General features: G+C 35.6%; 2 protein-coding genes across 3 annotated transcripts; both read right to left on the bottom strand.

Annotated features, from left to right (window-relative positions):
• Positions 1-3,940: 3,940 nt before the first annotated feature.
• On the bottom strand, positions 3,941-9,511 carry LOC306849110 (armadillo-like helical domain containing protein 1; the record flags this gene model as incomplete). Its single annotated transcript, XM_079383959.1, has 12 exons — positions 9,481-9,511; positions 8,451-8,675; positions 8,244-8,312; positions 7,954-8,120; positions 7,482-7,678; positions 7,068-7,152; positions 6,875-6,991; positions 6,458-6,530; positions 6,221-6,350; positions 6,016-6,093; positions 4,080-4,161; positions 3,941-3,969 (listed from the first exon to the last, which is right to left on the bottom strand). The coding sequence occupies exons 2-12, from the start codon at positions 8,654-8,656 to the stop codon at positions 3,941-3,943; spliced, it is 1,233 nt and encodes a 410-aa protein (XP_079240085.1). The 5' UTR covers positions 8,657-8,675; positions 9,481-9,511.
• Positions 9,512-9,660: 149 nt separating this feature from the next.
• LOC306849048 (guanylate kinase-like) lies at positions 9,661-15,094 on the bottom strand. 2 transcript variants are annotated; one of them, XM_079383902.1, is made up of 9 exons: positions 15,018-15,078; positions 13,027-13,142; positions 12,880-12,921; positions 12,430-12,507; positions 11,063-11,159; positions 10,703-10,841; positions 10,544-10,628; positions 10,384-10,469; positions 9,662-10,294 (listed from the first exon to the last, which is right to left on the bottom strand). In XM_079383902.1, the coding sequence occupies exons 2-9, from the start codon at positions 13,136-13,138 to the stop codon at positions 10,262-10,264; spliced, it is 672 nt and encodes a 223-aa protein (XP_079240028.1). In that variant the 5' UTR covers positions 13,139-13,142; positions 15,018-15,078; the 3' UTR covers positions 9,662-10,261. The 2 variants fall into 2 exon arrangements, with proteins under 2 accessions (XP_079240029.1, XP_079240028.1); XM_079383903.1 differs by lacking the exon at positions 12,430-12,507 and having other exon boundaries at positions 9,661-10,294; positions 15,018-15,094.
• Between the last annotated feature and the right edge of the window lie 1,355 nt (positions 15,095-16,449).

The raw sequence follows: 16,449 nt of genomic DNA, 5'->3' as shown, positions 1-16,449 counted from the left end.
GTTTTTGTTAGGGTTAAGTTTAGGGGTAGAGGACAGGTTATAAGATATGATGTAAATAATGAAAAAATTTAAATTGATATTAAAAATAATGAACTTAACAAATAATATCTTTTCAGTTTGTCTATGGATATGTTCTTATAGCGCAGCTCACACTCAAACTCCATTCCATATATGAGTCTAATACATAATTGTCACAGGACAGAAATCATACATTTTCTGTCATACTTGCAGGAATGTAATATAAAACAAAAAATGTAGGAACAACCATAAGTTTCTCTGGGCAAAAGCATTGTCTCAGTGTGGATAGAAAGCCAAAATGTTGAGAAAAATGGTTTGTCTAGATTAATATGGATGTTGCCTAATATTTACATTAATAAATCTGATGACACTACTCATTCCTGTTACTTTTACTCAGTTACTATATATAAGTATAGGATAAATGAGTATACGAGTAACATGATTGAGATTTAAGGATAAAATTAGCAAATACTTGTACATGCTAATATTATGAGAATACTCAGCAAATTATAGTGATTCACCAAAGATTTGTATTTTTAAAAGAAACAAGTAACATCTAAGAAATAATTTAGGTAACAGGACAGTATATTCATAATGACGCTCCCAGCTACCATTACAATATCATCAAATATACAGAAAAGAAAATAAGATCACATGCTTTCGATCATTTCATTGCCTTCAGAAGATCCAGATGTTGCAATATCATGTTGAAAATGTGTCTTGTGGAATTCTCCCAGTTTTTTAGAGGAGGGAATATGTTAGGGTAACAGGACTGAGTGAAAACCTGGGGGCACAACTGAAATGTGTATTTTAAAATATTATAATTTTATTTTGAAATGAATGTAAAGCACAGATGGGATATGAAGGTACACAAAAATGCAAAATAAAAATGATTTCTGAAGGATTTTAAACATTATATTTCATGTTAAAATGTACCGTTAGACACTGGGGACATGTACAAATGCTGTATTTTCAGTGTTTTAGGTAGTTTTTAATAATTTTTAAAATTATATATTTTAAATTTGCTGTTAGATTAATGTGCATGACACTTTGCTTAATAATAAAATGTATTTTATAGTTAATTTTATGCATGTTTGTACCTATAATGTCCTGGGGACAGAAATGGCACCAATTCGGTGGAATGGCCCGGTTTCGAAAGAGTAGTTTGGAGCTAGTATCAAACTGCCAAAGTCACGTGATTTCAGTAAACGAGGCTTCATTACATCATAACTGTTTCAAACGTTTCGAAATTTCAATGGTTTGCCGTTGGGGGGGGGGGGGGGGGATCTCTGTGAACCCATGAATCAAGCGAGTTCATTGAGATCGCCCCCCAGTGGCGAACCATTGAACCAGTGTCTATGGTTTTTACCTGATCTCGGATCAGTTTCATCAATTTGTAGACATTTTTAATGAGACATTTGTGTAAATAAAAGGATGAGAAGTAGTTATAGTCTCTTTCTGGCCTATATATACAAGCTCTCCATAAAACAAAACAAAACAAGCCCTGCAAATTAATATAAAATATTTTAAAAGCCACATATTATACAGACACTTCATATTCAATGTTATTTTATAATTTTTATGGCATTTAATGTATTATACTTTCAATAAAACATTTGCAATGTGGTTTTAAAAGCTGTTTTATGCATGTTTCAGCCTGAGTTGACATTCACACGCTTTTGACCAGCAGGTTTCACTAGCATGTGGTGTTTCGAGCGCTTCAAAAAAGTGAATCATTTTGTGAAGCTGATTCGAAGCTTCAAAAAGTTTGTTCTCTCATCACTAAAAAAGCACCCGCCTACTGCAATGATAATGCTTGGAGGAGCCAGGTTAATTTTTAATATAACTGATTGGATTCGTCTGAAAGAAGAATGTCATATACACCTAGGATGCCTTGAGGGTGAGTAAATCACAGGCTAATTTTCATTTTTGGGTGAACTAACCCTTTAACATCCATCCATGTCGCGTGAGCCGCCAATTCGCTTCTTTATTAATCAGTGCGAAAGAGACTTAAAATACTCCCTTATTCATCTACTTTTATTTGTGTACACTGACAATAATAACAAAATGCTGTGCTTTTGTAAAAGAAAGAAAATAAACAGTGTGCGCTTTGAGCCGTCTCTGTTTCCGTGCACCTCTTTCTGAAACGCGTCAATAAAATGCTCCAAAACTCCACCTATACTGTTTGTACAAACATGACCCATATGTCTAAAGAAACCTTAAAATGTCTACTCTTAAATGATCCAGTTCAGATCGACATCAAATATTCTGTGCTTATGTTATCAATCAGTTTATTATGGAGCGCTGTGTGCTTACTCATAATGATCTGCGTGAGCCGTGATGCAAACATGGTAAACTCTCTTATGACTAGTGTTGGGGGTAACGCATTACAAGTAACGAGAGTTACGCAATCAGATTACTTTTTTCAAGTAACTAGTAAAGTAACGCATTACTTTTTAATTTACAAGAAAATATCTGAGTTGCTTTTTCAAAAAAGTAACGCCAGTTACTTTGTTTTCCTATATATTTACTGACAAGTCTCCTGTCCCCATGTTGGGAGAAATTGTAAGTACAGACGCGTTGTGTGAGCTGTCTAAACATGACGTTACTGTAGTTCTAGACTAAATGTGAATGTGCATTAATTCATCTAACTTGTAAAAAAAAATAAAAAACAGATTTAGTATTCATCAAAATGAATTAAAACGGTGACATGCAAACTCAGAATATGACGCAAGCCTGCAGTAATTAAATGTTAAATAACACAGCTGTATCTAATCCCATTTTATTAACCAATGTCTTTGCTGCTGACTTTTGATGATCCAGTTCAACCATACTAATAAGCAAAAATGACTTTAGATAAACTAACAGTTCTGCTTCATTGTTTTTTAATTGCTGAAGAGTGTTGAACCTTCTTCTCCTGCATTCTACTGTACAGATGTGAATTTACTTTTCCTTCAGCCTTAGGTTTATTCTTTACAATTTTTGGTGTGAAAGGGCTTTTATATTTACTATAAATAGAACTTTTTATATGAAAAACAAACAATCAAGCCCTGTTCATATTTAAAAAGTAACGCGAAAGTAACATAACACACTACATAAAAAGTAACTAAGTAACACAATTAGTTACTTTTTTAGGGAGTAACACAATTAGTTACTTTTTAGGGAGTAACGCAATATTGTAATGCATTACTTTTAAAAGTAACTTTCCCCAACACTGCTTATGACACAACAACACATCAAGATTCATTGTCAAATATATAATATATAAATTTTACGGCGCATTTGGCTGATGTCACGCTGCACATGAGTGGTGGATCTTCAGAGAAAGTTTACAGAAAAAATTGTCTCCGGAGCTTTTGTAGTAAGCGCATTCATTCAGGGGAGTGCATTCTGTCTAATGAACGAGTAAGCATTATTTCTTTATTTCATTACTATATATTATATGGTTTTTACTGTAGTAAAAATGTAGTAACAGTGGTTTTTGGGCAGATTAAGTACCATTTATATAAACAGTACTACAAAAACATTTTTTTTCATTATTATAGCACCACCAAGAGCCCAAACACTGCAGTTTTTTTTTATTTCACCAAAGAATGAGCTCATACAGATGTGTACCAAGTTTGGCAAAAAATCTCATTCCGTTCAAGAGTTATAGCTAAATTTAATAGAATTATTTTTTTTTTTAAGAAAACCTTTTCTCTCTATATATGTGCATACTATAATTTGCACACTTTATGATGCTTACATGACATAAGCATTACATTATTAAATAGATTGTAATGTTTGAGTTTTCTAGTGCACCCATATTAAATTGAACCAAAGAAATGGGCTATAGAAGACTGTTATTTGTAATCACTTTTATTATTTTATGTATAAAAACACCATCAACAACAAGAAAAAAAAAGGTTATTTCAAGCTGTGTTCAAGAATCTGAATTCTGTTCCTCAAGCACTGTTGAAAAATAAAAGGAAAATGAAAGGACATTGTAATTAAGCACTGGTGTCTTTCAAATAAAGACAAAAACATACAACCTAGCTATGTCTCAAGATTTGTCAACTCACCACATGAAATGTTCACTTTATTTGAGTGTAAAATGTCAGCTTGAATGTCATCCATGTTCAAATGTAGGACATCAGCATTGTGCTATAAACAACATGCAGACAAACACATTTTAAATTTAACTTTATATTGACAATGTTTTTATTGAATATTTTATATATGATCTTTTTTTTCTTGTAACTTATTTCAAAAAGTTAAACTTGCATATATTTTAGATTCATTACATGTAAAGTAAAACATTTCAAGTTTTTTTGTTTTAATTTTGATGCTTAGTGGAACGTGGAAGTCGTGGCCTAATGGTTAGAGAGTCGGACTTGTAATCCAAAGGTTGCGGGTTCGAGTCCCCGGCCGGCAGGAATTGTAGGTGGGGGGAGTGAATGTCCAGCACTCTCTCCACCCTCAATACCACGACTGAGGTGCCCTTGAGCAAGGCACCGAACCCCCAACTGCTCCCCGGGCGCTCCAGCATAAAATGGCTGCCCAGTGCTCCGGGTGTGTGTGTGTTCACTGCTGTGTGTGTGCACGTTGGATGGGTTAAATGCAGAGCACGAATTCCGAGTATGGGTCACCATACTTGGCTGAATGTCACTTCACTTCACAGCTCATGAAAGTCAAAAATCAGTATCTCAAAATATTAGAATATTTACATTTGAGTTTCAATTAATGACCATACCTACAGCATAAATTCTGGGTATCTCTTGATCTTTGAAACCACAATAATGGGGAAGACTGCTGACTTGGCAATGGTCCAGAAGACGATCATTGACACCCTCCACAAAGAGGGTAAGTCACAGAGGGTCATTACTGAAAGGTGTGGCTGTTTACAGAGTGCTGTATCAAAGCATATTAAATGCAAAGTTGACTGGAAGGAAGAATTTGGGTAGGAAAAGGTACACAAGCAACAGGGATGACCGCAAGCTTGAGAATACTGTCAAGCAAAGCTGATTCAAACACTTGGGAGAGCTTCACAAGGAGTGGACTGAAGCTGGAGTCAGTGCATCAAGAGTCACCACGCTCAGACATCTTCAGGAAAAGGGCTACCAAGCCACTTCTGAACCAGAGACAATGTCAGAAGCGTCTTACCTGGGCTGTGGAGAAAAAGAACTGGACTGTTGCTCAGTGGTCCAAAGTCCTCTTTTCAGATGAAGGTAAACTTCATGTTTCCTTCTGCTGACAAGCTTTATGGAGATGCTGATTTCATTTTCAAGCAGGACTTGGCACCTGCCCACACTGCCAAAGGTACCAAAAGCTGGTTCAATGACCATGGTGCTACTGTGCTTGATTGGCCAACTCGCCTGACCTGAACCCCATAGAGAATCTAGAGGAAGATGTCAAGAGGAAGATGAGAGACACCAGACCCAACAATGCAGATGACCTGAAGGCCGCTATCAATTGGGCTTCCATTACACCTGAGCAGTGCCACAGGCCGATTGCCACCATGCCACGCTGCATTGATGCAGTAATTCATGCAAAAGGAGCCCCAACCAAGTATTGAGCGCATAGAAATGAACATACTTTTCAGAAGCCTAACATTTCTGTTTAAAATATCCTATATATATTTTCTGAGACACTGAATTTTGGGTTTTCATTATCTGTAAGCCATAATCATCAAAATTTCAAGAAATAAAAGGCTTGAAATATTTCACTCTGTGTAATGAATCTATATAATATATGGGTTTCACTTTCTGAAATGAGTGACAAAAAATATTGACCTTTTTCATGATATTCAAATTTTTTTGAGATGTACCTCTATATGTGTGTGTAAATACATGTAAATATTTTTAACATATACTGTATGTTTGTCCATTTACATATACATAAATATACACAGTACACACACATAGTATGTAATCGTGTGTGTGTGTGTAATATATATATATATATATACATACATATATACATATATATACACACACACACGCAACAATAAGACCTCACCATAAAAGACTCAAACAGTCTGGTGCCCATAGCTCTGCATACATGCTCTTCCACCACTGGATACATCCGCACAAAATGCTAAACAGACATTACACATTAATATCAGATTCTCAATGGTCTATTGCTTGCCCAATACTGCATTTACTTCACTGATGCAGAATCAGTGTATGTAAGAATGAGTGAGTGTGGGTAGTTTTAATTGAACCTCCAAAGCCAAGCTGGCTTGTCTCTGGGAATCTGCATGTTCCTGGTTCCCCATTGCGTGCAGTAAGTGATGGATCACTCTGAGAGAGAGCAGCTCTTTGGATATCTCTTCACTTCTCTGTGCCAGAATCCTGTAACATCATGTCAATATATCGTACATATTAAACACGCAGATCAGCATGCCTTATATGATATTTTCCATGCAGTATGTCTTGAATACATCCATTGTTAGAAGTACCTGATAGTTTTTGCAGAAGCTGCTTGCTGGAGAAGCACAGGGAGTGAATCAGTCATTTTGGCCACCTCTGGATCTAACAAAACAATCTAATTGTTTCAGCTGAATTTCAAATTCAACACAGGACTGTTTATGACTCTTATGTCAGACAAATCAATAACTGAGAAAGATGCTAATTCAAGCCACAATCCATGTTTGTTTCTCATCTCGTCCACATCTGCCCCAAATTAAAATACAAAGCCCAAAAGGTAACAATTGGGAGGTTGAATTAAGGACATCTCCACGCTGCTACGTGATCATAATGCAAAGCAGTATTGTTATTGGAGAACCACTGTTTCAGTTGCAAAAAACAAATACCTTGGCAGTTACACAATTTTTATGCCTTGCTTTAATTGAAAGAAAATAAGCAACAGATCATACCCTCCAGGATCTTGTGTTTGGGATTTCTCTCTTTAGTTGGTTTGAGAAAAGCCACCAGACCCCTGAGCAGAGCCAGACTAACCTCTGATTGCATGAGCTCTGTTATCAGTTCTATTGCTGGAAAACAAATAAAACGGTTGGATTCACAGTAGTGTAAACAACAAATAATGTCAAATTTGAAAGGTACACTTGCCTTCATATTGCACTTCTAAATGTAGGGACCTAAGCAGATTCAATAAGGGCTCCACTATGCTGTGATGGGCTGTTTTCACAATGGGCTGGACAAAACAAAAGAAAACAAAACAAAAAACTAATTTGATAAATTATGAAAAAATTATATATCTAGTTATTAAATAATTATTTATTATAAATGCAGTTTTCATGAGCAAGACATCACAAGACAATTAAAGTGAGCTGCAAAACAGCTAAAATGTAAAAAGGTCACCAGTTTACAGTACAATATACTTTTCCCATATAAATTAATTTAAAATCTTATAATGCAAACTTAATGCATATACAATAGTACAGATATTTTTAAACAATTAAAGATTCCTCTGGTGCTCTTGTCATCCTGCAACACTTGTACCTGAACACTTGTACGTTGTACCTGAACTATACGTAGGATTTGTAAAACAAGCTGCTGTGCTCTTGGTGATGTGCAGGTCAGCAGGGCGATCAGGCCCTTGTACACCTGATTCTGGTATTTGGGGTTTCCATGGACCAAAGATTCTAGCAGAGCGGCAGCGGTCTCCTGAGTCCCCTCTGTCTCAGATTTGGCCAAACATTCAGCTACGGCCTTCACACCTGTCAATCAGAGAAGAACAGATGTGAGAGCTGAAATCAGTTCATGAGCCAGTATATAGTATGTGTGTGTGTGTGTATATAAAGTTGTCAGAGCTTGCCAGTCAAAATCCCCAACCTTCAAAACGGATCCAGATTGAATCATGCAAGGTTTTAACCTCACAATATTTCATGGAAATGTTGCAAAATCTAATTCCATAATACATCACTGAAAAATGAGCTGGAGCTGTTTCACTTCATGATTGGTAGTTTGTTGTGTGGTTGTGCTGTGTAAGTACCATAGCTTTCACAGATAAACTCTTTATATTTTTGGCCCGTGTTGGCGATGATCTGGAGCAGGCGAAGAGCCTCTTTTTTATCCCCTTCCTTGAGATTGTCTTGTCCTAGAATCTCAAGCAGGGTAAGCACTCCACCCACCTCCAGAAACTCAATCATGTACTGATGACTGATCATGCAAACAAACAAAATGAAACCATGTTAAGATAGAGTTTTCTGCTGTTTAATTTGCACAAAGATCTTGCATGCTTAGTACTAAAATTATATCCACAGCATACATTTTGTCTTTTACCTACTGTTAGCAGACAGGAAAACCCCAAGTGCTCTCAGCTGAAGGTCTAGACATGTTCCAAACATATAGCTGGAAACATAAAATGTAAGGAGGCATACATGGCAGGACTGATATCTCTCAGTTCAACTTAAGTTTTAGTCAGATATTCAGAACGTATCTAATTTTTTAGAGCACAGACAGATAAAGCATGCCCATAGGTGTGGATACGTTAGTCTTATCCAGGCAGTGAGTCGAGCAAGGAAAAGGCTAGCAACTTGTGCGAACTCAAGCTCCAGTTCAGGACATGTCTTTCCTGTGTTCTTGGCCAAAAAGTCACTTAGCATTCGACTGCGCACCGTCTTACTGCCCTGATCCCACTCATGGAGGAAACACATCACCTGACTGATGGAGGCCTGCTCCTTACTTCTAGACATGACTCAAGCATCTCACAGACTGTGGGAGACAATGAACAACATCAGCTAACGTATGTGTTACTAACGGACAAATATATTAGTGTTTTCCTGAAAAAAAAAACCAGCATATGCTGGTTAGGTATGTTTTGAAGCATGGCAGCTGGTCCTTAGCTGGTTATGGGCTAGTTTAAGATGGTCATGTGCTGGTCCTAAGCAACTAGCTTCTGCTCAGGATCAGCTAATAACCAGCTTATAACCAGCTCAGGACCAGCTTAAACCAGCTGCCATGCTTCAAAACAAACCAGCATATGCTGTTTTTTTCCAGAGGCGGACAGTAGAGAAGTATTTTTACTCTGCTTTAAAAGTGCTTTTCAAGTGTCTGTACTTTATCAGAGTGTTTTTCTTTAGAAAACTACTTCTCAACATTCCAAAGCATAATATTGTGCTTTTTACTGCAGTACGTTTCATATTAAATATAATTTAATAAGTGCTTATGACAACTGTATACTGTATGAGACATGTACATTATTTCTAAAGATTCATTTAGAAAAGCTCAGGTACTGTCTGAACATAAAAACGAACCATAATCGAAGACTTTCAACAAAAACCTCAGATATTACACATCAATTTCTCCAGAAGTAAGTTAGAAGAACGCGAACGTAATTTCTTTGCCAGTACACGTTTTGTTTACCGTAATAAAACAGCTTTCATCGGATTGTGGTTGTTTGTTTCATAATGCACACTCAAAACTGAAAAATCTTACCTTAGCAATAGCAGTTTTATAATCTATATCATATTTGTTTTCCAGCTAACAGCTTATTTAGAAACCACGACATGTTTCTCACCTTCACTTCCGCCAATGTTTGCAGTTGCCATGGTTACTGACACTTCCTTCTGGGAACAACTGATGTCATTTTTGCATGATATAATGTTACATTTATTTATAACACAATAAGTTAGGAGATTATTAACTATATTTAACTTAACTTTCACCTTGACATTAAAAGAGAAAAGAGAATTAGAATAACTATATGGAGAAATGATTTAATGTAGCTGTAGCTCATTTTATTTGATTTCAGCTAATCCAAAAGTGACATTATTTTATACTCAACACAAGTTTAGTAACATGAAGGTGCAACTCAAACTAACCATTCAGCTGAATACATTCAAACATGTTGAAGGCTAACTGAGAATCAAACATGCTCTAATAGCTTTCTACAAAGATCATACATATTAAAAACAATCATTTCTCTACTATAGAACTAACATGCTGATGATAAACAAACTATCTTCATCAATAATAGCATACTGAACTCATTTTTGTTACTGTTTTCTCCCTTCATTATTCAAGGTGCAAACATGCTCAAGAGAGTAAACAGAGACGAGTCTTCAACTGAAGTGAGATGTTTTTAACATACATGCATAGATTTTCTCTCACCCACAGAGAAAAGTGCTGTAGCACACTCCTTTGAACACAGCATCCGTCTTGATTAACCGTTTAAGAGAATAGAGTTTTTAGAGTCTGACATGAGAACCAACACCGTGATTGCACCGTACAAGGCTGGAAACAAGGCTTCATGTCCTGTGTTGTCGGGCAGAACGGTTAAAAGTGCCGTTTATCCTTTCCTATTTCTTGGCATCTTGCACCTTCTCAATTTCCTGTTGGAAAAACCCAGCAACTCAGTGTTATTCATTTATGAAATAAAGAAAAACTATGCAATCTTTTTACAGAGATAAAACAGTTTTACCTCAATAAGAACACTTTTGAGTTTCTCATAGGCTTCTTCCAGGTCATCATTAATGATTACCATATCAAAAACTCCCGGTTCCTTACCTACAGAGGAGAAAATGTCAAGGGAATAAATGTTTTTGCTCAAGCACAACAGACTTACTGAAAGTGTCACTTACTGAGCTCCATGTCCATCCTCGCTGCCTCCAGACGCTTCTGTAAACTGTCCTCTGTCTCTGTTTGTCTGTCTCTCAGACGCTTTTCCTGTAGGAAAATAAACTGCCTTCCTGTATCTCATCACAATTTAAATGCTATATCCAGTAACTATATCAACTTACGAGGATCTCCATTGAAGGTGGCTGGATGGAGATATATATGGGGTTCAAATCAGTCTTTTTAATGTTTTTCACTCCTTGAATGTCAACATCCAAGATGCAGATGAGGTTTTGTGCCTGAACATCTTCTATGGATGATTTGCTGCAAGTGATAGTAAATTTGATGAGCAATAACATTTACATTTTTTTGTTGTTATCGACAATACGCTTATATTCTCTAATCTAAGCTACTTCAAAATCATTACTTTTGGCCATTGGTGTGAAGACAAAGAAATAGCAGCGAAGTACCTCTGTGTTGAAATAAGAGGATTATGGGATCAGATAACAGATGTCAATTTTATTTATAATTTAAATAAAATGTACCTGGTTCCATACATGTTCCCAGAAAACTCTGCATTCTCAATGAATTCGCCATTGTCAATTCCCTCTTGCATCTTCTCTCTGGTGACAAAGTGGTAATCTGGGTTGAGGACAGAAATAAATGAAGATTAATTGTAAAACCAAACAAATTGATTATTAACAAGGGGACATTGTAAGATGGTCTGTTGCTAGTCATCAAATGAGCTGAAAGGGTGTTCCTTTGATAAATTCTAATGAACAGGTATAGCCTACTCGGAAACTATTAGAAGAAAGGTTTATAAGAAAGATGTTTTCAGAGGATGACTTAACGATAAGAGAATTTACATTTTTGGATGAATTATGTGAGATTTCAAGTCTTTTCACTGCTAAAAAACACAAAATGTTATGCTCAGCAGAGGGCGCCAAATGTTTATTTCAGAATCTCCTTTCATATGATACGGAGTTAAAATGGTTGATCTTACTAAATGATGGGAATGGTGTGAATGAAACTTCTAAACTCTAAACTTCTAATATACAGAAATAACTGTGTTTGCACATAAAACAATCTCACAAAGAAGTCCTTTTCGTAAAGCCCATGAGAAAGTTCCAGTGCTGGATTCATACCATTCTGATGGTTTAACTCCACAACAGCACATCAGAGGGGGTCTAAAGAGGGACGTAATGGTTCTGCAGGCAACACAAGACAAAGAATTCACAACTACAGGAGGGCAAAACACTGACATCATCCGTGGCAGCACTGCAGCGGACACCTCCATTAGCATAACAACATTTGTCTGTGGAAAAACATCATAAGAATAACAAAACAATAATATTGGCTGGTTATAGTTACACTAATTTTTAGACGCAGTATTTCTCAGTTCCACCTTAAATATCTCTAATAAATCTGTATTGCTTTCAATTAGGCTATGTGTTTTTATCAACTGTTGCTTTTCAGTCTATCCATATAATTTAGTTGTTTAAATTGTGACCTAGATTTTAGAAATATTTAGATATATTGTATATTTAGAATATTTTAAATATTGTGCATTAAATGGCCCAGAAATGGTTCTGTTGTGATGCTAATGATTGTCTCTGGGAATTTGTGCTGTGGGGAAAGTGATGTTATAGTTCACATCAGATGGAAAACCTAGGGAACACAGGGGGCTATTTTCAAAGGCTTTTTACTCCAAAGTGCACACTGGCATTCATGTCAGAGAGAACATGTGATGTCCACAATCATATCTTTGGAATTTTGGCCTGAAATGGAATTCGCTTACAAAGTTTTAGATTTTAGAAAGATGAAAGTAACCCCCATTACTCTCTCATCACATTAGATATGCCAATAATCAGTAATAACCAATTATGACCAATAATGGAAACCAAATCTACACCTTCAGATGTCTCAGAGGACAGGATGTCTGCTACAGGAAGTAAAGTAGCCCCCAGAAGCATTGGGAGACAATTCAGCCCTAGAGAAAACGACAAAGGCACATTGGGGAATAAAAAGAGAAATTTACCCCTGTGAAATGTGGTGATATGTTTGGAAATTAATCTAAACAGTTCACTTGGGAGTAAGAAGCAGCAAAGAAGACAGTAATGGACTAGGGTAGGGGAGCTTTAAAACAGGATGGAATGTAGGTGGAAAAGCTTTTTTTCAATGCTCCACTTGCTTATTTTAAAGTCAATCTTTCTCTCATTCACTTTCTACGCTGTGGGCAAGTAGGTATATATTTCAGTTTGTTATTTATTCTGTTTCTGAACTCATATCTGACATTATTTGTTTCTCTGATAAAGCAAGCATCTAATTTATTATAGTTGTGAAGTGGGGAATTCTGCCTTACCTTTTCCATCTTCCTCTCCTGGTCGAGGATTTCTGGTGGTGTCTGCAGAAAGAAAGATCAAGGTATCAAAATATTCAACAACATTCTTGTCATTTGGTTACTTGTCTTGCGTCTAACCATCTGTCTAATTTGTCTTATGTTACATACGGGAGACACTGAATCCAAAAACCCCTTCATATTCTTTCATGAGTCTCTTCAACAGGGTGCTTTTGCCAGCTCCTGATGGGCCACTCAGAACTACAGGCCTGGGTCCTGACATTTCTCTGTGAGACAATCAAAACAGGTGCATTTGTTTGTTAAAGTGTATGTCAGCTGTTTTAAGCCAAGTTTTTTGGTGCTTAAATCCACAAATCTACTATATGCAACACATTTTTCAACGAGTCGCAGGTCTGTAGATAGCAGGGACATTTTTAAAATGTATACTCTTGTTCAAAAGTTACAGTAAGAACAGCAATATTGTGAAATATGACAATTTAAAATTTCTGTTTTCTACATATATTAAAAAATATATGTCATTTATTACTGTAATAGCAAAGCTGAATTTTCAGCAGCCACTACTCCAGTCTTCAGTGTCACATGATCCTTCAGAAATCATTCTAATATGCTGATTGGATGCATTTTTTTAATGATCAACAATGTTGAAAACCATTGTGCTGATTAATATTTTTCTGGAAACTCTGATACATTTTTTTTTTCAGGATTCTTGATGAATAGAACGTTCAAAAGAACAGTATTTAATTCAAAGAAATGTTTTGTAACATTATAAATGTCTTTACTGTCACATTTGATCAATTTAATGAATCCTTGCTGAATAAAAGTAGTAATATATAAAAAAAATTAAGTTATTGTAATTAAATGCAGCTAAAAAAGGCATATTAAAAGGCGAGTTATAATGTAGCATGGTACTACATTCTCACATAAAATGCTAGAAAATATGTATTTGAAGTGTAATTTCTACTAAAATCGTACATAAAAGTCTTTATTATTCAATCACAACAAACAAAAACCTTCCGTATTGAACACAGATTAGGTCAAGTACGAAGCTTTTGTCTTGGTGCCCAGCTGAGTGAGAGAGAGAGAGAGAGAGAGAGAGAGAGAGAGAGTGCTATAAGCTAGAGAAGCTGACATGGGCAGACACTGAGCCTATTGCACGCCTACATCCCTCCAAGAGAGAAGCTCAGGAACTAATCCACTGATCCGGGTGATTAGTGATTCTGTTTTGAGGTCTGTGGATTGGTTCTTGTAATAGAGAACAGGGCACATGAAGGAAAACAATACAATACAACCCTATTTCCTGACTAAGCAACATTATTTATTTATTTTTTATTTTTTTATAGTTTATAAAACTGAATGGAACCATGGAAGTCGTCAAAGTAACTTTCAAATGTTAAATGTTCCAGCTGGCTCAAGACAGATTAAAAAAATATATATAAATTAACTTTATTGGAGAGTCTGTCTTTCACAATAATGCAATTTAGCAAAGCATTTACATGATTTACATAGCAGCAAAGGATTTACATGTTGATGTAAAGTGCCGTGAAAATATGTTAATGTAGTTAGGTTAGGCCAATGAAGAGGATTACCCCGCATGTAAGCCTAATGACAAAGGCCCACTGACCTAAAGCCTGTCTTAATGTTTTCTACAATGTCTGTTTGGAATCATGTCCGGTCCATTTTTAGGGACTCTGCTGCAGACTAGACAAACCAACTAAACAGTCAGTCTGATCTGGAAAAGTTGCCTACTAGCAGTTTGTTCATTTTTACTGTTTTTTTGTTTATTCTACCAAATTTCCCTAATGGCATATTTTGGCTACTGTATGTTCAAGTCTTTCTGTCTTATGATGATGATAAAGAATATTAAAAATAAAAATAAATAAATAATTAAAAATAATAATTAAAAGATAAAATAATTATAAATAAAACAACATGAAATTTCAAAACTAAAATTCATGTTCTAATTTAAAATGTATTTAAAAGCACAAATGAATATGCATCTGCAAATTAAATGAATAAACACCCAATGTGTGTCCGGTATCCTTTCAGACTGATCACTATGTAATAAAACCATTTGTGTTTAAAACCATTTACATTACAATAAACCATACATTTTGCCCTCTAAAAACAAAGACAGCTCTTACCTTGTCTGTGCAGGTTAGATGGTGAAGTATGTGAGTGTGTGTTTCTAACTCACTGAGTTTCAGCCACAGCTTACTCCCTGAGACAATTACCACCTCCTCCGTTTACTCTCAGCCAATCAAACAGCAGGTCTAGTGTATTTGTTGGTATGACATAGATAAGAGGCTACTAATCATACTAAACTTTGAAAAGCCGAAATCCTTTGTTTTTCCTGAGAAATGATGGTGAAAATGTTCAGTAGCATTTTGTAGACAAGACCAAGTCCATATTAACATCCAGCCTGAGAAATGTTATCTAAAACTAAATATATAGGCTACAGAAACTATATAACAATAACTACACTGTATATAACCAAAAACTGTCACAACTAGTCCCAGAATGCATTGTAAATAATCCAAATAAGGCTAAATTCAAATTATATAATGTTTTTGTAAATTATAAATATAGTATTATGGAAATATAAAATGAAATTATATTCAAACTGCACCATGAATGATATTTTATGCATATTTTCAAGCAATGTGGTATTTTAAAACTAAAATTCACTGTCAAATTTGAGTTCTGATCTTTTTTTAAAAAAGAAGATACAATGTGCTAAATAATAATTATTGAAATGGTATTATTGTTACTGAATTATTATAATTATAGTCCGCTAAATGTTATTTAAAGGTGTAGGCCTGAGTTTATTGCTCACTTTGAGAAATGAACTGAAATTTCACATAGCTGCATCAAAAAACAAATAAAGTTGAACATTAGTTCATAAGTCTCCACAGAGTCTACAAAAAATAACAATCAACAAAGTTGCATATTTCTACAGAAATCTCCTCACTACTGGCTGCATATTAGTATAGTCGTGACATTTCTGCTCCCTTGCAAAGCATCCAAAAAGTAATTTCATTAGTTAGGGTTGCTGGGGCTGGAAGTGTAAATATAATTTTTGGTCACATTTGGGAGTTTTGAAGTAAATACACTGTGAGAGTAGTGCAGCAGTTCACTTCCTTTTGCATTAGACACAAGGCTATAGGCTAATCCAGCGCTAACCTAAATCCACACAAGTGTCCATACACTGCTGCTAATTAGAGATATGTCAGGACATCAGCCTCAGACATCCTTTTATCAGGTCATTCATTAAAGTCATCTTTAAGAATGGCTGAAATGAACTGGCCAGGTGGTGTTAAGATACTTGAGATGCAATAAATAGACCTAAAGGAAAGAGGAAGGATGCTGTTTAATGATCAAACAATAGAGGTAATGGCAATGTAAGCTCCATGGGTTTGATTCCCAGAGAATGCTGTACATTAATTGATGAAATTTATACATTTAATGCAATGCAAGTACTGCAGCTTTGGATAAAATGTCTATAAAATGCATAAACGTACCTCTCAAGAGCTTCACATTTATGTCCAAATGCCTTGGTGCTGACTCATGTATATG

The sequence above is a fragment of the Barbus barbus genome (genome assembly GCF_936440315.1).
Source record: "Barbus barbus genome assembly, chromosome: 29".
Lineage (NCBI taxonomy): Eukaryota > Metazoa > Chordata > Actinopteri > Cypriniformes > Cyprinidae > Barbus > Barbus barbus.
The sequence above is the reverse complement of the archived record's forward strand: the minus strand, read 5'-3'. Positions and strand labels throughout refer to the sequence as shown.